The following is a 25,456-nucleotide window of genomic DNA, read 5'->3' on the forward strand; positions in this document are numbered from 1 at the left end:
CAGTGAGATAGTTTCAAAGTGTGTTTGACCTTGTATATATGGATGGCAAGGCAACTGAAGAGCTGGGAAGTACTCAAGAATTACAGGGGAAATCTCTAGGGAATGTCAAAGTCAGCTACACTCTTCCCCTCTCCTTGGAGTTTGTGAAATTCCTTTTAATTCAATCCTGATGTCACGTTGAGTCATAAAAAGAAGTGTTCTTCAGTACACCACATCTCTGGAGGCGCTTTAGCCAGGCTCTGTTAGTTATTACTATACTCATGGGCTCTGGGCCAGCACCTTTCACACTTTCCCTCTGTTCTGTGGCAGATGGACTGTGTTCCTCTAATCCTTGTGTTCTTTCTCCCCCATCTCTCTAAAGTCCTTCTCTGAGGGAGGAATAGCTTATAGCTTTGGGGATAATACAGCTTTAAGGAAACTTTTGGCAGATGTGGATGTCCTAATATCTGGGCAGTGTTGACAGAATCCCGGAGGCCTGGACGGACCAAGAGCCACTCGTTCTAGGAATGGTAAAGTAGAAGTTTTTCCGACTGATGAGAGGAGCACAGAGGAAGGAGAAAGAGAAGGAGAAAGAGAGCACAAAAAAATATAAAACAGGTAAGTAAGATCTGCTGCCGAACCCCTCTACATTATACTACCTCATTTCACAATCATCAAAGGTAATGAGACCTAGGACATGGGCAATATGGGTTGTGGCGGTGGGGGGGGGGTGGGTTCTTTTATGAAACTGGATTATATGCTACTTGCCATTTGAACCATGACCTCGCTGCAGATACAGGTTCCCACTACCTTTCTGGCCCGCAAAAGAGGGTGGCTGACTCCCAGTGAGTCAGGTTTTCAGTCTCCGATCAGGGAGGAGATAGGGAAGCAGTCACAGATGCAGAGTAGTGGGTTGAAAAGGAAAGCCTGTGTTCCAGGACCAAGGAACTGGATTGAGACTGCATATGTGGGAGGGGGTCAGTGATTAGTTTATTTAGCTGTTCATTTTCCTGGATCTCTCTTGAATCCTTCCTTTCTTGTCCTTTTGTTCCCTCTTTATGCTTTTATCTCTTTCCTTCAGCCCTAACAGATTTTCTTTTTCTAGCTTCCTTCCCACATCTTTCAATTTTCCTTGCCTCCCTTGCTTGTTCTAATTTTTTTTTTCTATTCTGCTTCCTTGCCAGTGTCTGAACAAAATCGGAATTGAAGTGGAAAATGAATTTTTGCCATTCTTGGACTTTTCACATCCCTTAGGGACTCTTGCCAGAATATGCCATCTTTTGTTTCTCCATTTCTGGAACTGACTCCTCCCCTGAGCATGGCATTTCATTGAGATCATGTGGGTGAATGGGTGCTTGCTGAAAAGTTCAGTGACCAGTTTATACCAATAAGCAGCAAGTTTTAATACTGTTTTGGATGAATTATTTGCCTACTGGGGACCTCAAAACTCTCATCCCATTGTGAAGACAGGACAGGAAGTGAGAAGGCAATTGAAGCTTGCTCACCCTCTCCTCATGTCCCTCAATAGGTTTTTCCCAACATCACGGACTTCCTGCTAGCTCAGCAGAATAAAACAAGAAGGTTAGGCTGGACTTAAAAGCCAAAAGCCACTACCAAACCACTAAGTCTCAAAACCCAAAGCTAAGAAAAGATCCAGGCCATAGTTAATGTCTGAGAGACTAGAGAAAGGAAACATCTAGTCCTGTCTAATACAAAGTGGGGTATAATAATATCTAATATATATTGATTGCTTCCCTATGTGCCAGGCAATAATCTATTGTATAAGGTAGATACTATTATGATTCCCATTTTATAGATGAGGAAACTGAGGCTCAGGGAAGTTAAGAAAGTTTTCCAAGACCCCATAGCTAATATGGACAGAATTGGATACACATACAGATCTGTGTAACTCCAGAGTTCAAGCTCTTAGTCCATATACGCTAATGCTTTCCCAGATTAGTGGTTAGGAAATGCTACTTAAACAGATGAAACCATCAACTGGCAGCTTTTAGATCACAGGATGCCCTCTTGGTTCTATATGACTTTATGTTGGCCCCTTCCTGATTTTGGTTCCTCCATGTCCTTGTCTATAATTTGGACAATGAAACATTTGCATCTGATCTCACCATGGTTAATTGAGAATTGATTGTTTTATGTCATCCTCCTCCTGGGAGGAAAAGAGATCAGAAATAACAAATAGAGCCTTGCTATTCTATAAAGTGGAAGGTCCTTACAGAGGACACAATATAACAGGCATTCAATAATCTAAAAATTTCTCTTCTTCCTCACAGATCCGCATTTCTGCTTCTTCTCACTTTTGGAAGTTCATTGATGGCTGATTTATGAAAGATATTTTTTCCCCTGGTACTTCTGGCCACATATCTCTATTCTTGTCTCCCTAACTTCCTCTCAGCCCGACTTCTTTTAAGGATGGCTGGTCAACTAACCCAAAGAGGAGCTCTATCTATCCTGCTCTTCTTCACTCCAGCAGTGACAGCACCATGGTATGCAGGTAAGTTTTAGGATCTGTTGCCCATTATTTCCATGGAAGGCAAGACCTAGACTAAACATTAGAGAAGGGAGAGTTAGACTGAAATAAGAGACAAATAAAGAAAAACTATTTGCACCAACAAAGATGGTTAAACATTCCAACAGGCTACCAAGGGAGGCTTTTGAGGCAAATAAGAGATATTTGAAAACAGGCTGCATCAGCACAAAAATGAGAGGGTTGGACAACATGACTTTTGAGGCCATTGTCTCACTTGCTCAGCACTCAGCTTCATCTCTCCCTCCCTTTCTCTCTCTCTTTCTGTTTCTCTCTCTCATCTGGTGTGTGTGTGTGTGTGTGTGTGTGTGTGTGTGGTGTGTGTGTGTGTGTGTGTGTCTCAGTCTCTCCCTCCCTCTCTCTCCCCTAGACCTTACTTATAGGATGAGATTTTTATAGCCCCTTTCTGCCAAAGATGTTAATGACAATACAGATCACAATCTCTTAAACAGGAATTCCCCAGTCTCTTCTGGCTTGTTTTTTACCTCAGAAGAGATGGAGATTTCTGGATTCCTAAATGTTTCATCCTTTACCTATGGAGACATAGGGAGCTGAAGAGAACAGACTCAGTGAGGAGAAGGAAAGAGGGAGAGAGAGAAATGAAGGAAGGATAATGAGGTGGCAGACAGAGGTTTTTGATGGGGCCCATCTGGCATTCCAAGTGCTAAGAATAATCTGCGGCCTGCAGTATCTACCATCATGGGGGCTGGGAGGAGTAGAAGAAAGAGTTAGACCCAACCAATAGAGTTAGGAAAATATACAGAGATGAGTAAATAACAAACTGCTTCCATCACAGCCACAGGCATTGCAGCTAAAATTTTCCACATGCCCTTAGCTCCTGGTGGAGGCCTTTGGCAGTAGCTCTGTTTGTCTGGAACAGCTGCATCAAGCTTTTAAACAAATATGCAAACTTCTTCTCCTCTTTGGCTTAACCTGGCTTTGTAGGGGGTGAAGCACAAGGGCTGACATTGAGAAGAAGAAATTCAAGTCAAGCCCTTGGCAGAGTATACACTGTTTGGGGTTAAAGGAACCCCAAGTCTCCAGAAGATAATATATGCAGCTGTCATTCCCAACCTCCCCCTAGCCAATTCAAGTATATAACACCAAAATCCATCCAAAGACCAGAGGACTAAGGAGTGGAAATTAGATGGCTCAAAGCCTAGTTTCGAACCCCTGTAAGAAACCTCATGGAGGGGATACCTCTGTGGCTCAGTCGGTTAAGCATCTGACTTCGGCTCAGGTCATGATCCATGGTTTGTGGGTTCGAGCCCCATATCAGGCTCTGGTGCAGAGCCTCCTTCAGATTCTCTCTCCTTCTCTCTCTCTGCCCCTCGCACTACTGCTCTCTCTCTCTCTCTCTCAAAAATAAATAAATAAACTTAAAAAAAAAAAGAAACCTCATGGAGTGCAAGGGCCTTTACCTTTTCTAGAGTGGAAGCCCAAACTATTGGAGTCTTGAGGAGAGACCAGTTTTTTTTTTAAACAAGAAACTTAGACTCATTTGAAGCTTTCAAAGGGCCATTTTCAAGGGTGCCACTGTTCACTTCCACAAGAATCACCAGGCTCCTTCTGGGGATCCCAGGTTGGTGAGGTCTCTGACAGCCTTCATTCTGCCTTCTGTTCTTGGAAGGCTACATGCTGAGAGAAATTCAGAAATTTTTTAATAATCCTACCCTACATCACTAGCTCAGCTGTCTGAGCTTGCTCTATTCATATGTTCATTCATTCATTCAACAAATATTTGTTGACCATTCCTCGTGCATCCAACATTGTTTATTCATGGCTATAGCTTTGTCCTCAAATGGGAATGGCATAAAGAAAGCAACCAAGTGTGGATTGAGGGCTAATCAGGAAAAGGATCCAGGAATAATCAGCGGGTGTTGGGAAGGGCTAAGAATATTAATAAAGTGAACAGTGGGTTAAAAAGTGTGGATTGACATATCTGTGCAGTTCAGGAAGTCAGACCATATTTGTTACCATAAGCCACATATTAGTGTATATCTTAAAATAGTTCTCAACTATCAGTTACATTTCCAACCATACCTTTGTGAAGGACAGTGCTTTGAGGGTCTGACTGTACTATGGAATTTGGAGGGACCCAGTAACAGACCACTGATTGATGTAAAAGAACCGAGGAATGTGGCACAAACCTCCCATCCTCAGTGCTGAGAAGGGGCAAGCAGATAGAAATATGTGGGGAGGGTGTCCCTCTGTTTTCTTATATCTCATCTCAGTATCATAGTATTTGCAAAATAAAATACCCGAACCCAGGCAAAGAGAGGGACATGGATAGGCTTAAAGTGGTAAGGTGGCCTAAACCCATTCCCATCACAATGCAAACTTGGCACCAGTCCAGCTATCTCTGCACCATGCTGGAGACTGTAATTATCTCACTGAGTCTTCCCTTCAGCTTTCCCACATCCCCTGTAATTCTAGAATCATAGAAATTGCATTGTGGCCTTTTATCCCACACACAGAGTTAAAAAGATGGATGGCAAGAAACATTTTGGATTTTTATCTCTGTTGGATATCGTCCAAAGCTTTCTCCTACTACCATCTTTAGTGGTGTATCTGAGTTTGGTATCAAGGGGTCAAAGCACCCTGGGCTGGAATACCTATTCTGCTCCTTCCAAGGTGGGAGAAATTGGGCTACTCCCTTAACTCTTTTGAGCCTGTTTCTTCATTTGTATATCAGAGAACAATAAGAGTGTCTACCTCACTGAGATGTTAGGGTGACTTAAGAAGATAACATATGTAATGGGCTGAACAGAGGACAAATATGTGCTCAATGATGTTAGTCATGCTGCTGCTGCCACTGCTGTTGTTGGTATTGCTCTCCAGCCATAGGCTTCTGACACTCCTGCTTGCTCTTCTGGTAAACAGGGGCTTTCACCCTGCTGGGCATTTCTTCACAAGCAAGCTCTGGAACAAGCATGCTGGGACTAATCCTTTAGGGAATCACACACATCTGGCCTCCTGTTTACAGAAGCTGTAAGGCTCTGAGGCTAATACTAAACTGAAACAGCTGACAAGAATTCCGTGCCCCCACAAAGAACCCTCCCATGTGGGAAGAGAGAAAACAAGGGAGAGGAGGCCTAAGGAGAACTAAAGGAAAGCCAAGAAAATAACTGAATTGGGAAAACAGAAAAAAAATAAAGGGAAAGGAAAAAATGAACTCTTTCCTCTGGAATGAGGGCAAACCAATGAAGACATGATTTCATAAGGCAAACTTTCAATTGGATTCATTCCCTTGTTCATTAAGATGGAATGGTTTCCCAACACTCCCCCAACCCCCAGTCTGGGCTTGTGGGTAATGGAAGAGCTCCATCATCTAGCCCTTTGCTCCACCCTTTAGTGCTGGGGTTGTGGGCGGGGGGGGGGGGGGGGGGGGCGGCCTGTGCCTCTTCCCAGAGAGGAGGCAGATGAGCTTGTGGTCTGAGTGTTTACACAGGCCAAAGGCCTCCAGCACTAAACCCCAGCCCTGTCCTGAAAGCACACCGTCCCCTGGAAATGAGGAATTGTTTTCTGACTCCAGCATGGCTGGCTGTTCTATTCCTGTGCATACATTAGGGCTCAGAGAGGCTGGAAAGAGAGCTTCCAGAATCTTCACGCCGGAAAGGACTAAGTTATATTCCAATTAGTTTGTATTCATGACTGATTTCACGCAGTCTGGTGGAATACACTGTTTAGTCTCCCAGACAGCCACAGATTTGCCTCCACTAGGAACTGGGCCACTTAACCGAATGGGGATGGATTGGGAATGTTCTCCTACCTCAGCATCTCCCTGCTAAAGCTCCTGATGATTAGAGGAACAGGAAATTTCCCCAAAGGACTCTGCCTTCCTTTTCCTGCAAACCAGGATAAACTGCTCAGGACATGAAACTACGCTCATTTCTTCTTCCTTTTGAACCCTCCCTCTGCCTTGGCATGCCACCCCTAGCAATGGCAACCAAGTGGCAAAAGGGTGGTGCCCTGTGGGTTAGTGGGGGCCTGAGGAATTGTTTCTCTCTGAGGACCATGAGCAGTCCTGTCACTAGTGGCAAAGCCATTACTCAGACTCTATTTTTAACTCCTACCTGAGACAACAGTCCGTCCTCAGAGCTTAGTCGTTATCCATATCTCACCAAAACCTTCCACGTTGCATCAAGGAAATGGGTCAGTTATAGTCCAGATTGGTGGGATTGATGGATAGTCAAGAAGTTCATTTTTTTCTTTTGAATGGAAGCTTCTTGTGCTACCAGTAAGTCACCCCCACCTCCACCCATGATCATGAGCTCACCTTCTATGCACCTGAGATGTTGAGATTTATGTATAATAGTTCTGCTGCTTTACAAGGTAGAACTTTCCACACTAAATATCCACCTGGCTCCCTAGCCATAGAGTGCCATGTCCTCAAGAAGGGACCAGGTTGGATAGGAGGAAAGGTTGGGAAGCACTTAAGAAATTAATATGTCATCTTGGTATTATCTTCTTCATTGCAGGTTCAGGCTACTATCCAGATGAAAGCTACAATGAAGTATATGCTGAAGAGGTCCCACCGGCCCCAGCCCTAGACTACCAAGGTAAGCCTCCCTGCTTCTCAGGCTCAGGAAGGGTCTTTTCTGGCCTAAGGCCTAGATCTTCCCTGAAGCATCCTCCTCCAGCTTGGTTCATATGTGCCAAAACTGCAGCTCAGGGAATCAGGGGCTGTGATTTCCAATCATGAACTTGGTCATGACTTGCTGTATGAGACCTTTCTGTCTAGTACTAAGGTTACCCATCTATTATTAATCATTAAGTATTGACTGAATACCTGCTGCACACCTAATCCCATGCAGGGTAGGCCTGTGGATGATACAAAATCTAAGATAGGGTTTTGTCCCCCTCAAAGAGCTTACAGTCTGCTGGGGGTGGGAATGGGTGAGAGGGCAATAAAATTAACACATGCAGAGCAAGTTAGTGTGTATCTGTGGGGTAGCAGTAAATGCAATAGGAGTTAAATAAAAAGAAGTCAGGGCAGGGATCATGAAAGATGACATATATTAGGCCTTGAGTGATGGGTGGATTTTGAGAACTGGAGAAGGGGGGCGAGGGTGTTTAGCAAAGCATTTGGCCACAGATATAGAGACAAGAACAAAGCTGTTAGAGGAAGGATGTAAGAAGAAACCAGCCTGATTGGAGGAGATGGGATGTGGAGGGAGTAGGAGAAAAATAAAGTTGAATATAAAGAGTAAGACAAAATTAGGAAAGGCTCCATAATCTAGGGACCATTCTTAGGAAAGGCAGGAGGACTCTCTGTGAAGAATGCCGAATAGGGACTCCTGCATTAGAAAGGAAGTTAGAGAGGCACCTGGGTAGCTCAGTCATTTGGGCAGGTCTGCTCTGACTTTGGCTCAGGTCATGATCTCACAGTTCATGAGTTCGAGCCCTGTGTCAACCTCTGTGCTGACAGCTCAGAGCCTGGAGCCTGCTTTGGATTCTGTGTCCTCGTCTCTCTCTCTCTCTCTCTCTCTCTCACTCTCTCTCTCTCAAAATTAAGTAAACATTTTTAAAAATACAGAAAGGAAGTTAGACCAGGCAATATCTAGTATCTCTTCCATTTCTAAGATTCTTTGTTTCTATGCTTTACAAGGCATGTAGAGGAGTTTAGCTGTTGTGCTAGGAGTTATAAGGAGCCATCATATGTCTTCCCACAAGGGATGGCATGGTAATGATAATTTCACCATATCACCCTTGTTATTGTCTACAGAAGTAGGGGGTCAGGAAAGGTAGAGCCTGGGTCAGGGAGACTCTCCACTAATCAGCTACAGTAATGTTGATTAAAGGTGATTGAGGGTATGGCAAAGAAATAGAGAGCAAGGATCAACCCCATGGGGAGCCTGGGTGGCTCAGTCAGTTAAGCATCTGACTCACATTTAGTGAGTTCAAGCCCTGCATCAGGATCTGTGCTGACAGCTCAGAGCCTGAAGCCTGCTTCAGATTCTGTGTCTTCCTCTCTTGCTACCCCTCTCCTGCTCATGTTCTGTCTCTCTCTCAAAAATAAAAATAAATGTTAAAAAATTTTTAATAAAAATAAATTTTTAAAAATAAAAAAAAAGAAACCATATACAGATGTGAGTAGAAGAAGAGAATCCAACAAGGGAAAAAGGGACAGAAATAAGCCATGTAGAAGGAGATCAAGGTACTATATATCATGTCACAAAAGCCACATGAGAAGAGAGTTTTGGGAAGGAGGAAGAATGAGAAATCTACTGTGTCAAATATTGCAGAGAAAAATTGAGGGTATTGCAAACATTATATTTGGCAAGAAGAAGGTAAATGGTGACTTTTGAGAGAATAATTTCAATAGAGAAATGATCAGATTTGGTGTTTCTCTATGCTTCTTTCTACCTACCTTCTACCTATCTTGTTGCTGCCAAAGAGTCCACACCCACTGCCTCTCTGCCTAAGCACCCACTAACTCCTAAACTCCCTACAGTCTGTTTCCCATTCACCCACAAATCTACATGCTGAAACAACATTCCCTGAAGATCACAATTCTCTCCCAATGCATCAATCATATGGCCCTTTCTTGAACTTCAATCTCTCTAGTCTCCGAGCAGCAATGTGAAAGCCCCTCTCTTCCTACCACCATTTGGGCTCCATGGCATTTCAGTATGTTTATAGCAGCATTATCAACAATAGCCAAATCATGGAAAGAGCCCAAATGTCCATCAACTGATGAATGGATAAACAAGATGTGGTATATATATACACAATGGGATATTAGCCATAAGAAAGAATGAAATCTTGCCATTTGGAATGACATGGATGGAGCTAGAGTGTACTATGCTAAGTGAGATAAGTCAGTCAGAGAAAGACTGTGTATCTTCAAATCAGTGTTTAATATGTGTATCTTCATATCAGTATTTTTGTATACTTTGGGTAAATACTTAGTAGTGCAATTGCTGGATTACAGGGTAGTTCTATTTTGGACTTTTGAGGAACCTTCATACTGTTTTCCAGAGTGGCTACACCAGTTTGCATTCACACTGACAGTGCAAGAGTGCTCCTCTTTCTCCATCAATGGCATTTTTAATAGCCTCTTTTCTTCATCACCTCTCACCAGCCATTCACCGAGAACTGTCATTTCTTTATTACTCCATGGGATCAAAACTTTTATTACCTCACACATGGATAATGACAGTTGCCCCCTAACTGGATTCTTTGATTCATGCTTCTCCTTTCCCCAAACCTAGTAGCCCAATGTGACCATTTCGAACAGAATTTGGCCTCAGTTCAGCTGCCCAGGCTAACAACTCATTACCCCTTATCCCCACATGAAATCTATGCTTCAGCCAGATTAGTAGAATTCTACTCTGTTCCCTGACTGCTTTAGTGCACACTGAGCTTTTCCTCATTCATTCCCTCATTCCCTTCCATTTATTCAATAAGTATTTATTGAGTATCTACTATGTCCCTCTTCTGAAATAAACTTTTATTATCTGGACTGCTCATTTGGCATTCATTAGGTATTGCCCCTTTGGTTTACTTCTTATTGCCCTCAACAAAATAGTTACCTGTTTAACAGAAGGAGCCATGTGTGATACCCCCCCAGAACTATGTCAAAAGTAGTGCTCAAGAAATGTTTACTGGGTCATTGACATCCTGGGAGCAGAACTCAGATTGCAGAAAACTGTAAATGGAAGAAGTGGATAGGAAAAAGTAACAGATGCAGAAAAGTGGTTTCAGGGGGGTCCAGTAGCCCTATGATTAATATTAACCTGACTCATTGGTTATTTTTAAATGTCATAAAGCCCCTTAGAAAAATGTCAGCCACATGGTGGCCTTTGGCCTTGGGGTCATGTGTGTCATGGCTCTGTTTAGGAATTTGGTCTCCGGACACAAAACTAATTGAGTGGGGTTATCAGTGTTGAGTGGGGAGTGGGTAACTGGGAAAGTACAACCTGAGATCCGAGCCTCTCCTGTAAGGTCTTTTTGTGTTTTCACAACAGCTCTCCAATTGTAGTGCTTGAGACTTTCTGTCATTTGGGGATGGTGTCTCCAGATGGCAGCAGCGTGTTGTTTCTTGACACCAAATGAGCTGGTGGCTCAAACCCAGACACTGATCTAGGGAATATCATTCCCAGGGATAGATACATTTTACACATGCAATTTCAGATGATTCTCAGAACATCCCCATGAAATTGGTCTATTATCCCCATTTTACAGATCAGGAAACTTAGCTCAGAGAAGGTAAATTTAGAGAGTTGCAGAGCTCAGAGGTGGCAGAACAGGAATTTAAAACCAGGTCCCTCTGTCTGACTCCAAAGCCATGGTCATTCCATCTCTTTCATCAAAAATGTAACCTTTCGTGGGGTGTCTGGGTGGTTCAGTGGGTTAAGCGTCTGACTTTGGCTTAGGTCATGATCTCACGGTTGGTGGGTTTGAGCCCCATATTGGGCTCTTGGGCTCTCTGCTGTCAGCATAGAGCCCACTTTGGATCCTCTTTCCCCCTCTCTCTCTGTGCTTCCCCTGCTCATGCTCTCTCTCCCTCTTTCATAAATAAACATCAAAAATTTTTAAGAAATGTAATCTGTCATTAAAAGAAAAAAGATTAAAAGAGATAACTGGTAAAAACCAGATCATTATTTTGAGCAACCTGACCATGTAGTTTGGTACCATTTTCACTAATCTTGAACGTTATTTCATTCCCTTAACCTGACTCCTGGCTTGGAGTCAGAAGCCCTTCTCTGAGTTATGCCTTACATCCTCTGGGCGCACTGCTTTCCCAGCATATTGCTTCAGCCCTGAAATAACTGGTAACTCTGCCTGGGTTATCTGAAAATAATCACAGACAAGGCCATTTCAACTCTGTTGCCAGCACTTTGTTTTCTTATAATCCCCGAAAGAGATAGGTGGATAGCTGCACAGAGAAGAGGTCACGGGTCTGAGTTACAAGTCCCAGCCCTTCTACCTTCCAGCAATTTCACCCTGGACAAACACATACTGTGTGCCAATCATTGTGCTATGCATTTTATAAATGTTATTTCATTTAAATAAATTGCATGCTTGCTATGTAGTAATATGGAAAGATCTCTAAAACACATGGTGTTTATTTTTTAAAGCATTGGTGAGAACAACGGGCATAATATATTACTCTATGTGTTAAAAGAAGAAAGTAAAAATAATCTATAGCAAGATTTGCTTTATATGCTTAAAAAACAGTTAACAGTGGTTCTTTATGGGGGTACTAAATGGGGGTAGATAAGGGAGCAGGGGTGGGAGGGAGACTTTTTCCTGTATAACTTTTTATACTTTTTGTGTCTTGAATCCTGTGGCTATATTACCTATTTAAGAATGTAAATTTATGCTTCAAAATGGCAGCCTAACATACTGCAGTGGCAGATATTGTGATCAGAAAAAATATGGGCTTTAGGGGCAACTGGGCGGCTCAGTCAGTTGAGTGTCCAACTCTTGATTTTGGTTCACTTCATGATCGCAGGGTTGTGGGATCGAGCCCCGAATCAGGCTCCATGCTGAACATGGAGACTGCTTAAGATTCTCTCTCTCTCTCTCTCTCTCTCTCTCTCTCTCTGCCCTCTCCCCTTCTCATGCTCTATCTCAAATTTAAAAAAGAAAAGAAAAGAAAAGAAAAGAAAAGAAAAGAAATGAAAAGAAAAGAAAATAAAAGAAAATGACTAACACATTTCCTACTAGACATTTTTGCCAAGCAATATTTTGCCACATTCTTAGTTTCAGTTTCCCATCAGCATTCTTTAGGTACAGTTGTTCAACCAGTTCTAAATCTCCACAACTGTACTGTCACCTCTCCTGTATGTCTTCACCTAATCCACATCAATGGCCTGAAAGGTATTGTCACATGCCTCACTTCCATATAGTGTACCCACCATTTACCTTGCTCTACCAGTCTGGTGACCATAAAGGACCAGTCTGGTGACCAAAAAGGAAATGAGGTCATTCTGGAATTGTTCTTGAGGGCACCTGGAGATAATCGCTTCTCTTTCTAACTGCTCATTAGCCTATGTTTAAATATTCTAGAACCCTTTGCTATCAGTGCTGTCAGCCTCATCAGGCTGTAGTTCCCAGAGGCTGCCTTCTTCCTTCTGGGGATCTAATATAAAACATAGTGACCGTAGTTGATAATACTGTGTTACATACTTGAAATTTGCTAGGAGACTACATCCTAAGTGTGGTTACTACAAAAAAAAAAAAAAGGTAACTATGTGAAATTATGGTTGTATGAATTAACTTGATTTCAGTAATCATTTCACAATGTATATGTATATTAAAACATCACATTGTACACCTTAAATATATATAGTTTTATTTATTGATTGTACCTTAATAAAGCTGGGGAAAAAAGAAAATTAGAATAGTGTTTTTGCTTTTTACCAGCCTTCCAATGTGTTTGCTTTGTGCCACGATTCCTCGGGGCCAGCAAATTTGACCTTATTTGCAATAACTAGGCCCTCTCCTACTGTCTCAGCATTTATCCTGAACTTTATATTTCCCTGTGCTATGCTTGTTTGTTCCATTCATTCCAATCTGATGTGTATTTTCCTTGACAGAATATGGGTGAGCAATAGAATGGGAGTGCTTGTTGGGGTCCCAGCCTCCCATGTAAAGTCATTGTGTTGCAACTATAGTGCTTCAGAGACTTTCTGTAATTTGGAGCTGTTGTCCCCAGATGGCAGTCGTGTATCACAGATGCAGGCTCAAAACTAACAAGGGAAGCCACAAGCATATTGTTGCTTAAAGGATAGTTTTCCCACTATCATCTGTCTTCATTCTCCAGCTGCCCTCAGGCAGAGGTTCCTAGCCTTTCTTTGTTCCTTTAGCTCCTGATGTGTTTGTTTTTTTTTAAAGCCCTCCCTTTTTTGTCTTTTAGGATTTGGGAGCTGAATGAGCTTTTATGGGGCTTTAGCCTTTCCAACCCCAGGCTAACAGTTCTGGGTCATCCTATGTATGCATCCTTGGGCATGTGGACCTTTGCCTGTTTATATGTGCTCCTTTAAAATCTGAAGCCACTGAAGAGTCATTTGTTTTGTGTAGCCAATGAGGCATCTTTCTAATGTCTTTATAATTTAATGGCTCTATTACTTTTTGTGCTCAGTACTGAACTGGGATCTTTTATTCCTAAGCAGCCTTCTTTTGTTATCGCAATCCCTTCCCCTCTCTAGCTTATATCTTTGTGTTAATTTTTTTTAAGTCATTTTAAATTTGCATACTGTAGGGGCACCTGGGTGGCTCAGTCAGTTAAGCATCTGACTTCGACTCACGTCATGATCTCACGGTTGGTGAGTTCAAGCCCTGCATCGGGTTCTGCACTGACAGTGCTGGGCTTGCTTGGGATTCTTTGTCTCTCCCTCTCTTTCTGCCCCTCCCCCACCTATTCTCTCTCTCTCTCTCTCTCTCTCTCTCTCTCTCTCTCTCTCTTTCTCTCTCTCTCTCTTTCTCTCTCTCTTTCAAAAAATAAAATAAAATAAACTTAAAAAATAAATTTGCGGGGCTCCTGGGTGGCTTTGTAGGTTAAGCGTCTGACTTCAGCTCAGGTCATGATCTGGTGGTTCTTGAGGTCGAGCCCTGCATGGGGCTCTGTGCTGACAGCTCGGAGCCTGGAGCCTGCTTAGGATTCTGTGTCTCCCTCTCTCTGACCCTCCCCCACTCACACTCTGTCTCTCGCTCTCTCTCAAAAATAAACAAACATTGCAAAATTTAAAAAATAAATTCACATACTATAAAATTCACTCTTTTGGTGTACAGTTCTATGAGTTTTGACAAATGCATATAGTCAGGTAACCACCACCACAGTTCCATCACCTCAAAAATTTGCCTAGGGCTGCCCCTTTAAAATTATCCCCAACCTTTACTCCTGATCTCTGGCAACCATTCATCTGTCCCTGTATTTTTGCCTAATTCAGAATGTCATATAAATGGACTCCTACAGTATGCAGACTTGTGAGTCTGCCTTCTTCCAGGTCACAAACTGCATCGGAAATCCATCCATGTTGTTGCATGTTGTCGGTGCTTCCTTCTTCTGTATGGATAAACCACAGTAAGTTTAACCATTCACCCACAGGACGTTTGAGCTGTTTCCACATTTTGGTAATTGTGAATTGAGATACTTTAAACATTTGCGTACAGCGTTTTGTATGAACACAGGTTTTCTGTTCACTTGGGTAAATACGTAAAGTGGAACTGCAGAGTTGCACAGCAAGTGTGTGTTTACCTTTATAAGAAACTACCAAAATATTTTCCAAAGTGGCAGTATCATTTTGTATTTCACCCTGCAATGTGTGAGAGTCCCAATTTCTCTCCATCCTCACCAACACTTGATATTACCAGTTTTTTTTTTTTAAGTTTAGACATCCTAATGGGTGTATAATGGTATCTCGCTGTGGTTTTAATTTGCATTTCTTTAATGACTAATGATTTCTAATGATGCTGAACATCTTTTCATGTACTTAATTTGCTATCCGTATATCCTTTTCAGTGACATGTTTGTTCGTGTCTTTTGCCCATGTTCTAACAGGATTCTTTCCTTTTCTACTGTTGAGTTTTGAGAGTTCTTTATATATTCTAAATACTACTCCTTTGTCAGATGTGTGGTTTGCAAATATTTTCTCCCAGTTTGTGATTTGTCTTGTCTATTACAGTGTTTTTCACGGAACAAACTTTTTAAATTTTGACAAGGTTAAATTTTGTGATTTTTTTTTCTTTTATGAATTGAGCTTTTGGTCATGTCTAAGACCTCTTTGCCTAGTTCTAGATCCCAGAGATTTTCTCCTGTTTTTTTTTTCTAAAAGTATTATAATTTTATTTCATTTTTTAAAGTTTAGTGATTTTTGACAGAGAGAGAGAGAGAATGAACTGGGGAAGGGCAGAGAGAGGGGGTGACACAGAATCCAAGGCAGGGTCCAGGCTCTGAGCTGTCAGCACAGAGCCCGACATGGGGCTTGAATTCATGAACTGTGGGATCATGACCTGAGTCAAAGACAGATGATTAACTGACTGAGCCACCCAGGCACCCCTATAATTTAATTTTTTTACATTTAAGTCCATGATCCATTTTAAGTTAATTTTTGTATAAGTTATGACACTTAGGCAGAAGTTTTGTTTTGTGTTGTTTCATTTGCCTATGGAAGTTTGATTACTCCAGCACCATTTGTTCAAAAGTTTTGAACTTTTTAGTTCAAAAGATTTCCTCCATTGAATTGCCTTGGTGCCCTTGTCAAAAATCATTTTGACAGACTTACTTGTATGGGTCGATTTATGGGCTCTCTATTCTGATCCACTGATCTATGTGCTGTCCTTTCACCAATACTACACTGTCTTGATTACTGTACCTCTAGCTTACTTTTCCTCTATTGCTACAGTCCCCCGATGGTGTTATACATTAAATATCCAGGATGGAGAAGCCACATGCTACTCACCGAGGGGAGGAAATTATCACAGCACCCTGGGTACTCGTTGTGAGCTCTCCTGCGATCGGGGCTTTCGACTGATCGGACGAAGGTCGGTGCAATGTCTGCCAAACCGCCGTTGGTCTGGAACTGCCTACTGCAGGCGTAAGTGGTGTGTGTGCATATACTGACAAGTGTATGTGAGAGAGGCCAGCCAGCCAGTCAACTACTTGAGGGTATATGTCCAGAGGTGTTACTATGCCCTCTGTCAAGTGTAAATTGAGGATTTTCCACAGGTGTCCTGCAGGACCTATCCACATCCTAACATTCTAGCTCATTTTCCCTTCCTGTGGTTATTGCCCAAGCAATATGGGCATTTATGTAACAACAAGTCCTTCTGGTTCAGCAGGCCCAGGAATACATATAAAGTTTGGACGTGGGGCCTAATGCAAACCTGGGCTTTTCTCTCGAGTTCTCAAGGATGTGTGTGGTCTCATACTCTTTCCCAGTCATGGTCAACTGCTATATTTCCTGGCATAGAGGGCCTTGGCAGTGAAGGCACAAGATATCTGCTGTTCTTCGTTTTCTTCTGAAAGTCCAGAAGAATCCCTAAAACTAGAATGTGGGAATAGTAATACACACATTCTAAATCATGTCCCCCGCAGCTCCCAAATCCCTGCCTCTTATTCAAGCTCTACAGCCTACCCACTTTTAGTAGCTGAGCTTTGCCTGTCCATATGTCCATCACTGAATGCCATTTGTAGGATACCCATGTTGGAGGGGAGGGGGCGCTGAATTGGTCTCTTCATGAGCTCACTCAATTCCTCAATTACCCCCAAGCTGCTTATAAGACTAATGGGATAGAAACACAAATGTGTGCACATGAATGCCGTGTGAGTGGACACACAGCAATGAGCATCTAAGACAGATGGAATTGGTCAGAGAAGATGCTGTGGAGGAAAGGGGAAGCTTGATAGCCACAAAGAAAGAAGCCACCACACCCCTCTAGGTGATTGTAAGTAATTTGCTTTAGGACTTAGATGCCATCATTTCCAAAATGAATTTGAATTGGGATTACAAAATTAAAATAATATGTCTAGGGGCACCTGGGTGGCTCAGTAGGTTAAGCATCCGACTTCTGCTCAGGACATGATCTCCCAGTCCATGAGTTCGAGCCCCGGGTTGGGTTCTGTGCTGACAGCTCGGAGCCTGGAGCCTGCTTCGGATTCTGTCTGTCTGTCTGTCTGTCTCTCTCTCTCTCTCTCTGCACCTGCCCTGCGCATACTCTCTCTCTCTCAAAAATAAACATTTTTAAAAAATTAAACAAAAATAAAATAAAATAATATGTCTATAAATGAACATAAAATCAGTTAAAAGAATGAAGAGATACATATTTCCAGGTGCTTAAAATGGGGTAATTACAATGTTTGAATACTGAATCTGTCTTTGTCCTTCCTCATAAGAGATAAAAGGGCAAACACCTTGGATCATTTTCAGTCATATAATACTAAGAAAACAAATTCATCTGAAAAGACAACCCTTTTTTCTTGGCCCTGATTTCAAGGAAGTCATTTTTTTATAGGTCTTTAAATAAAGGATATTAGAAAACATAAAAGGCACTCCTCTTCAAGTCTGGTTTAGCCAAGAAGCCAAATGAACATAGTTTATATAGAATCTTTATTCAAAGCTCCAATAATTGAACATATGCAAGGCTAGAACTTAGCCAAAAGTATAACTTGCCTATTTCTCTTGAGTATCAGGCATTTCAAACCAGACTTTGACAAGCTCACAATCAGGGTCACAATCAATTCATGGAAGCAGTCTCCACTTCTAACACCTGTGGTGTCTAAAGCCCATGGATGCCTCTTTAATCAAATACCATCGAGTCTGGACGTCCAGGCACTGGTCTGACTTGTATTCTCACCCAGATATAAGACAAGCCTGCTTCCATATGAAAGTGAGCCTCAGCTGAGGGGTGAGGTGGTTAACACAAAAATTATACTCAAAAGGAAGCTTTGAATTTGCTAAAGGGCATGTAGGATTTTAGGAACAAGATATGAAAGGAGCTGCTGAGGCCCTAAATGAGTCCAGAGGTTTATATGCATTATGTCTTTTAATCTGCACAACAATCCTATGAAATATCCACATTTTACTGATGAAAACAGTGAGACTCAGAGAGATGAAGTAATTTGCTCAGGTCACAGAGCTAGTAAGAAGTGGAGCTTGGGATCCAAACTTGAGTGTGATTCTGAAGTCCATGCACTTGCACAAGTAATTTACTTCTTTAAGACTCCCCCCACCTCCAAGGGCACTGCTGTGCTTTATAATATGAAAATTAAAAGGCAATTAGGCACAAGAATATAAGGACAGTTTGGGGTAAGGTTTTCTGTTTGTTTGTTTGTTTTTTCTGCTGTCTCTGATATGGTTCTTCCTGTGCTAGATGCTGAGGCATCACCTGCAGATAGTCCACAGGCCATTGAGCTTGCCACTTGGTTCTCTCTTAGAGGTGAGATGCCACGCACTGCCATTCATCACTAGTGGCACTTACACCTGCACAAATGGGGTGCTTCTAGACTCCCGCTGTGACTACAGCTGTTCCAGTGGCTACCACCTGGAAGGTGACCACAGCCGAATCTGCATGGAAGATGGGCGATGGAGTGGAGGCGAGCCTGTATGTGTAGGTAAATGGTGGTCACTCCCTGTTGTCCTGCTACAAAGAACCACCCCAGCATTGTATCCACAAAGGATGTGGAATTCTCACCACAGAAGACATTCCTGCTCACAATGAGGGTGGCACCCTGGTCATAAGCTTAACAAAGTCATCACTTCCCCCTGGACCTGGGCTTCCTCCCCCAGTTTCATTGAGCATCTTGAACTGAGTGTGCATCTTTTATCTACCCAGTAGTGTAGTGCTGCTTCTATGGGTTACTTCAAGGGAAGGTACGGGGCCCATGAGTCAGCACTTGATTTCTGACCTTGACAGACATAGATCCCCCCAAGATCCGTTGTCCCCACTCACGTGAGAAGATGGCAGAGCCAGAGAAACTGACTGCCCGAGTATATTGGGACCCACCGTTGGTGAAGGATTCTGCTGATGGTACTATCACCAGGTGAGTATTGGATTCCCCTTATGCCTCCCAGCAGTTTCTCAGGCTCTGCCCACACTGAACTGCATGGGCCGATGCCACAGTGATGATGTGCCCCAAACCCCAATTCTAAGAGTCTCGTTCCTCATTGGCTCTCTTACTCTGTACCATGCAGGGTGACAGTTCGGGGCCCTGAGCCTGGCTCTCACTTTCCTGAAGGAGAGCATGTGATTCGTTACACTGCCTACGATCGAGCCTATAATCGGGCCAGCTGCAAGTTCATTGTGAAAGTACAAGGTCAGAAAGAAGTCTTCCATTTCTACATTGCTCATTATTCCTGCTCTATCCTGACCCTTTACATGCCCACCAGAACCCTCTCCTCTGTAGGCCTGAAGCAGATGCCTCTTTTATATTGGAAGAGGGAAAAAAACAAGTTCACTTAAACAGGGTCATTCAAGAAGCTGCATTACAGGTGTATACATATTTCAGAAACCCTGAGTCCCCAACAAGACTTTCTCACTCTCCTAAATCTAGATAAAATTCATGAAGATACTCTGTATAAAATCTGTTTCTTTTCTTAGTCTTCTAATTATCAAATCTAATCAGCTTTCATTCTCAATCTTTCACTTCTGCTGAAATAGATAGTGTTGGCTGCCTGATTCTTCCTCTTTGTTTTGTGTTGTATTGTGTTGATTTGTTTTTTTCATTATAAAGATAATTCATGCTCATTGTTGAACATTTTGGAAATAAAGAAATGTACAAAAGGAAAAAAATCCATTTCCCAGTCATCCAGAAGCAATCATTGTTAATCTTTTGGTATCTTCCTTCAAGTCTTTTATCTACATATACTTTGAAAAAAATATATAGTTGACATCATACTTATATCCAATCTTAAATCACTCTTTTTCATTTTTATTACAACACAAGTAATTGTCTCATACTCTTTAAAAATTCTTCAGAAATATTTTGAAAGACAACATAATAATCTACTTCTAAGAATATATTTTGATTTGCTTAATACTCTACCACTAATGGATATTTAAGTGTTCTCCAATTTATTTTTGATATTAAAATTAATTTTGTAAGGTAGTCATCTTTGCACAGGGTATCCACAACATCTGAAAACAAACATATTTTTTTACAGATTGATAGCTTTTTTATGACAATATGTACTCCCTGCACTTCCAGATTTTATGAACACTTTTGTCTGCATTTCAGATTGAATTCCTTAAGAGGAAAAATCTGGCTCCACTCTTGGCCACTGCAAACACAGAGAAAGCATTCATTCTGATCATCCTAGGTCTCCTGGTCTAGAAAACACAGCATGGGCACCCTCTTAACACGTTTTCCCTAAAAGAGATACCATAGCCCCTAATTTGAAATTCTCCCTGACAGTGAGACGCTGCCCAACTCTCAAACCACCACAGCATGGCTACCTCACCTGCACCTCAGCAGGGGACAACTATGGTGCCACCTGTGAATACCACTGTGATGGAGGTTATGAACGCCAAGGAACCCCCTCCCGGGTCTGCCAGTCTAGCCGCCAGTGGTCAGGATCACCACCCATCTGTGCTCGTGAGTGAAACAAGGGGATGGGGAAAGTGGACATATTGATCAGGGCTACTTTTCAGTATCTTTCCTTATTGTATGCCACAATGGTCCAATTGCAAGATGTATGATGTGGGAATGGGGGTTTCTGACCTGTGTTTATTTTAAGGGCTAATGTTCCCCCATACAATACTCTTACCCAAGAAGGATTCAAACTGTCCAAATGTTCTTTCAGGATTTCCCCCAAGGAAAGGCAGAAACACCCAAAAAGGGTTAACTTGAAAGACTGAAACTCACAGTGTTGTTATCTGCATTACAAGTAACAAAAAAGCCATACTCCGACTAACCATCTGCTTTTGCCCTAGCTATGAAAATTAATGTCAATGTCAACTCAGCTGCTGGCCTTCTGGATCAGTTCTTTGAGAAACAGCGGCTCCTTATCATCTCAGCTCCTGACCCCTCCAACAGATATTATAAAATGCAGATCTCTATGCTGCAGGTGAGACCCACCCCCTAATGAGGGCTTAGCTCCTTTACATACCCCCTAACCCCACCCCATTACTGCCTTACCTCTTTCAAATCAAAAAGTTGCTTTTTCTGCAGCACAAACCCCACTTCCTCAAACTTTTTGTGGGGAACATTTGATCAGTTTTACTGTAGACAAATTTAGCACATTTTAAAAAGTGCTATGTTTTTACTGAAAAGGCAGTGAGGGCACAGGAATGGTGGGTGTGACTTGCAGGGGGCATGGTGAAAGATGGCAAGGGAGCATGGCAAAGCACTCTGGAGAGACTGGTAAGACAGGTGTGAGCAAATGTAAATGTTGAGAATTAATTGTGTTTATGTTTTCAAGGAGTAATAGCACTAACACTTAGATAATAAGTGCTATTAAATACTAGGTATATAAGCGCATGCTTTACACCTATTCATTTAACTCTCACAACAACCTTTATAAGGTAAGTACGATTACTATCCCCATTCCATAGGTGAGGAAACTGAGGCATAGAGAGGCTAAGGGATTTGCCCACGATTACTAGATAGTAAGTAGTCATGCTGGGATTGAACCCAGGCAGTCTAACTCCAGGATCTGTGCTCTTCACCACTATAGTAGCAAAAGAGAAGGAAAAGTGTTGTGATATTACAAAATAAAATGAGATAGTTTCATGACAATTTTTAACATACTAAGAGTTATCTGGCTGAATCCACTTGTGGAAGAGGGGGGAGTTGATAAGACACAACACATATACCCACTGGGTCTTATAAAAAGGTTCTTGAAGAGAATGCAGGTTGCACTGACAGGACTAAGAGAAATGGCTCTGAGATACTGCAAGAGACTGGATAGCCAGGTAAGGGAAAATGTTATTTAGGAAGATTTCTAAAGGTTAAATCGGGGGATTTCTAAAGGTTAAATCTTAGAAGTTGCTAAGTCAATATTCAGAGGCCCATGATGGCAGCAGCTCTATCAAAAGGATGACCCTAAGTGTCTAGATCAAAAAGGACCTTGTTCCTCCAGCAATCCAAAGAAAATGGAGGCTAGGGGGAGGAGCAAAGGCAATACTTTGGCTTGAACAGAAAGCAAGAACAGGAACAGTCAGTAAGGACAGTGATTCTGAGGGTCAGGACTAGAGGATTAGCCCACAGATTAAATAAGGGGTCAGGCACCAGGGAGTGTTCAATGTTGTTTTAAACCTCACTCCCCATAACTGGCTAAGAGGCTATCCTGCAGGACAAAGTAGGATGAAGAGGCAGGGTAGGGTTACAAGGTGTCCTGCCCAGTGTGAGGAAGGCAACAAAGGGCAATGAAAAGAGCACTGGCACTACTTTGGAGAAATCTTGGAGACTGAGGGAAAGGCCATGGCCATGTTGCCTAGTGGTAAGGAGCATGCACAAGGGCAGGCAGCATCAGTCTTCAGTTTGGCCAGCATCTCATTGTCATGCAAATTTGGGCAAAGCATTAGGTATGTGTGTTCAATGAACGATAGCCATTATAATCATATCACCATAGCCATCTGTTAAGAACCTATGTAGTTTAAAGCCAATGCAATACCAAACAAGGAGAGATTATGTTCCTGCAATTTATCAATTACATTTCACTTTTCTACTCCCCGTGGTGTGACAGGTTTGGTTCATTTCATTAGAATAAAAGAAACACTATTAGGGCAAATGCTTCAGGAATGACAGATGAAAGAGGTTGTCAAATGCTATGGTATGATGGTTGGGGGAGAAGTCCTTCCTTTCCCACACTGCCTGGTCCCAGGAGGAACCAGCTAAGTAGCCTTAGGTTTGAGTCTGAGAGCCTATTCCATAAAACCTTCTCTTCCCTCTCAGCAATCCACCTGTGGACTGGACCTGCGCCACGTGACCATCATTGAACTGGTGGGGCAGACACCTCAGGAGGTGGGGCGCATCCGGGAGCAACAGCTGTCAGCCAACATAATCGAGGAGCTCAGGTCCAGGCTCGGAGGCCACAGGGAAGGGGTGGGCAGCAACCCTAGGCAGGACACTGGCAACAAGAGGGTTGGGGGGAAATCAGCAGACACTATCTTGAGGCATGCCTTATGTTTGAACACTTGGGATACATTAGGTAAAACTAGAGAGTGGTAGAACATCAAAATCAAATGGGTGGAGGGAGAGCATAAAAGACAGATCCCAGGCTCCACCCCAAACCACCTCAGGACTATGTTTTTATTAGGTACCTCAGGTGACTCTGAAGCACAGCCAGGACTGAGATACAGACTCAAATATGACTCAGAGAAGTCTCTGATTCTGTTGCCTCATGGCCTCATATGTCTTCAGTCTCCAAAGGAACAAAAGGCATCTGTAGGCACTAAAATCTGAATCATACCCCTCTGCCCCTGGACAAAGAGTGGGTGGCAGGTGGTAGAAGTTGACTTTTCTCATTATCTATCCATTACCACCCCTCCAATGCCTCCACATACACTCAGTGCCAATAAAGTCATCATTGCTCTCTGTTCATAAACAATACCTGCCTTTAGGGCTCAGTCTCAGCGAGGACAGAAAGATTCAATCCCAGGTAGGGGAGAAACTGGGAAACACGCAGAGGAAAGAGACCGCAAACTTGCAGGTACAGATAGAAGAGTTGACCACGTAATAATATTAATCAGCCTCAGGGCTGCCATATATGCTTGTGCACGTTATGCCCAGCCTAACTCTAGAAAACACTAGTTACATCATAGTGCATATGACTTGTACTCCCTGGAGGTATTCTGTGCAGCCTGCATAGCTACCCGTGATAACCCTGCTTAAAGAAGGAGGCCTATGAGGGAAGCCTAGCCTGCTATCAATAAAGTTGCTCCATCTGAGGGGAAGAAGACATGGCTTAGCAGAGTTAGATGCATAGGGACAGCAAGAGTAGGGTCTGGGCAGAGAAAAACAAAGAGGCTTGAGATAAGTAGTAGAGGGGATGAGGACAAGGGAGGGAAGGAATTAGTCCATAGGCAGAGCTGTGAAAGGTCAGAGGGTAGTAGAACCTGGTGCGATGAAGCCCAGACAAGGTCTCACACCTCCTGGGCTCCTCTCTCTAGGCAATTTCAGCGCCTCACTCCCTCCTGCTTCAACATGGTGTTGATTGACAAGCAGGGAATTGACCGGGAACGCTACATGGAACCTGTCACCCCCGAGGAAATCTTCACATTCATTGATGACTACCTACTGAGCAACCAGGAGCTGACCCAACGACGGGAGCAAAGGGACATATGCGAGTGAACTTCAGCCAGGGCATAATTGAGGTCAAGGGAAAAAAGCTCTCTTAGCTGAAACTTGGGGCCTAATAAAAGGAAGAAATGGTTTTACACAGTTCTAAGGACAGGACTCTGAGGTGGGTGAGATTTACCAATCCTGGGACATTCCCAGGCCCCTTTTTAGGGCTGTGTAATAGTTTCCCCAAGCAAATTTCTGCTTTCAGTAGCACTTGAGGAGCATAAGAAGCTCGGCAGGGACTGATGACAGGCCCTGGGCAACGGGCTTGGGGTGAAAGTCTTCTTTCCCTAACCTGGGCCTCTGCACAGTGCTCCCAAGTCTTCTAGATAAGTAAATTCTCAATTCATTCACTAAACGGCTGTGTTTTAAATGGTTCCTCTACCCTGAGGTGACAGCAGAGGGCAGCACCATCACAACAACCAGGACACTTAAGCAAGTGTAGCTGGATTTTCCCTATAGGCTAACTATATCATTGGAGGTGGTGGGAGCTTCAAAACATTCTGGAACTTGTCATTTCCCCTTTTAGGACTTGGGTTACAAATGCCACATTAACCATTGCTTCATCTAAGAGTAAGGAAAATGCTGCAATGGGAGGCAGCTTGGGAAGAAAAATCAGGCCAGAGCAGAATCTTTTGTCCTGGCCCTTCCAGCTGGATCATGGGCAACAATCTCTTTTTTTTTTTTTATTTTTAAAAAAAAATTTTTTTAACGTTTATTTATTTTTGAGACAGAGAGAGACAGAGCATGAACGGGGGAGGGTCACAGAGAGAGGGAGACACAGAATCTGAAACAGGCTCCAGGCTCTGAGCGGTCAGCACAGAGCCTGACGCGGGGCTCAAACTCACAGACCGTGAGATCGTGACCTGAGCCGAAGTCGGACGCTTAACCGACCAAGCCACCCAGGCGCCCCGGCAACAATCTCTTTACTGAGCCTCCAGTGTCATAGCAGAAGGTACCAGTGCTGTCCCTTCTTCAGGGAAGCCCCCAGCTCATGATCTAGAGAACCTCAAAACCACCACTGCAAGCCTCTGTAAAACTAAGTAATGGAGAAGGAAAAAAAAGAGAGTCAGCCTCATGTATTAACTTATTTAGCTAATCACTTTTAAGAGATGAGCACAGGGGTGCCTGGATGGCTCAGTTGGCTAAGCATATGACTCTTGATTTTGGCTCAGGTCATGATCCCATGGCTTCGT

General features: G+C 42.9%; 1 protein-coding gene across 2 annotated transcripts; it reads left to right on the forward strand.

Moving 5' to 3' along the window:
• The first annotated feature begins 209 nt into the window (after positions 1-209).
• On the forward strand, positions 210-24,618 carry SRPX2 (sushi repeat containing protein X-linked 2). 2 transcript variants are annotated; one of them, XM_058713067.1, is made up of 11 exons: positions 210-597; positions 2,271-2,491; positions 7,006-7,086; positions 15,883-16,074; positions 18,414-18,590; positions 18,893-19,019; positions 19,171-19,292; positions 20,391-20,570; positions 20,909-21,042; positions 22,872-22,993; positions 24,089-24,618. In XM_058713067.1, the coding sequence occupies exons 2-11, from the start codon at positions 2,410-2,412 to the stop codon at positions 24,267-24,269; spliced, it is 1,398 nt and encodes a 465-aa protein (XP_058569050.1). In that variant the 5' UTR covers positions 210-597; positions 2,271-2,409; the 3' UTR covers positions 24,270-24,618. The 2 variants fall into 2 exon arrangements, with proteins under 2 accessions (XP_058569050.1, XP_058569051.1); XM_058713068.1 differs by having other exon boundaries at positions 2,409-2,491.
• The last annotated feature ends 838 nt before the right edge of the window (positions 24,619-25,456 follow it).

The sequence above is a fragment of the Neofelis nebulosa genome, chromosome X (genome assembly GCF_028018385.1).
Source record: "Neofelis nebulosa isolate mNeoNeb1 chromosome X, mNeoNeb1.pri, whole genome shotgun sequence".
Classification (NCBI taxonomy): domain Eukaryota; kingdom Metazoa; phylum Chordata; class Mammalia; order Carnivora; family Felidae; genus Neofelis; species Neofelis nebulosa.

What these genes read in the sequence shown, in the direction of transcription:
- SRPX2 (XM_058713067.1), top strand. Translation starts at nt 2,410, where the DNA reads ATGGCTGGTCAACTAACCCAAAGAGGAGCTCTATCTATCCTGCTCTTC. An exon ending in GCTGATGGTACTATCACCAG is followed by an intron (nt 19,020 to 19,170) that starts GTGAGTATTGGA and finishes TGTACCATGCAG; the next exon opens with GGTGACAGTTCGGGGCCCTG. An exon ending in TGCAGATCTCTATGCTGCAG is followed by an intron (nt 21,043 to 22,871) that starts GTGAGACCCACC and finishes CTTCCCTCTCAG; the next exon opens with CAATCCACCTGTGGACTGGA.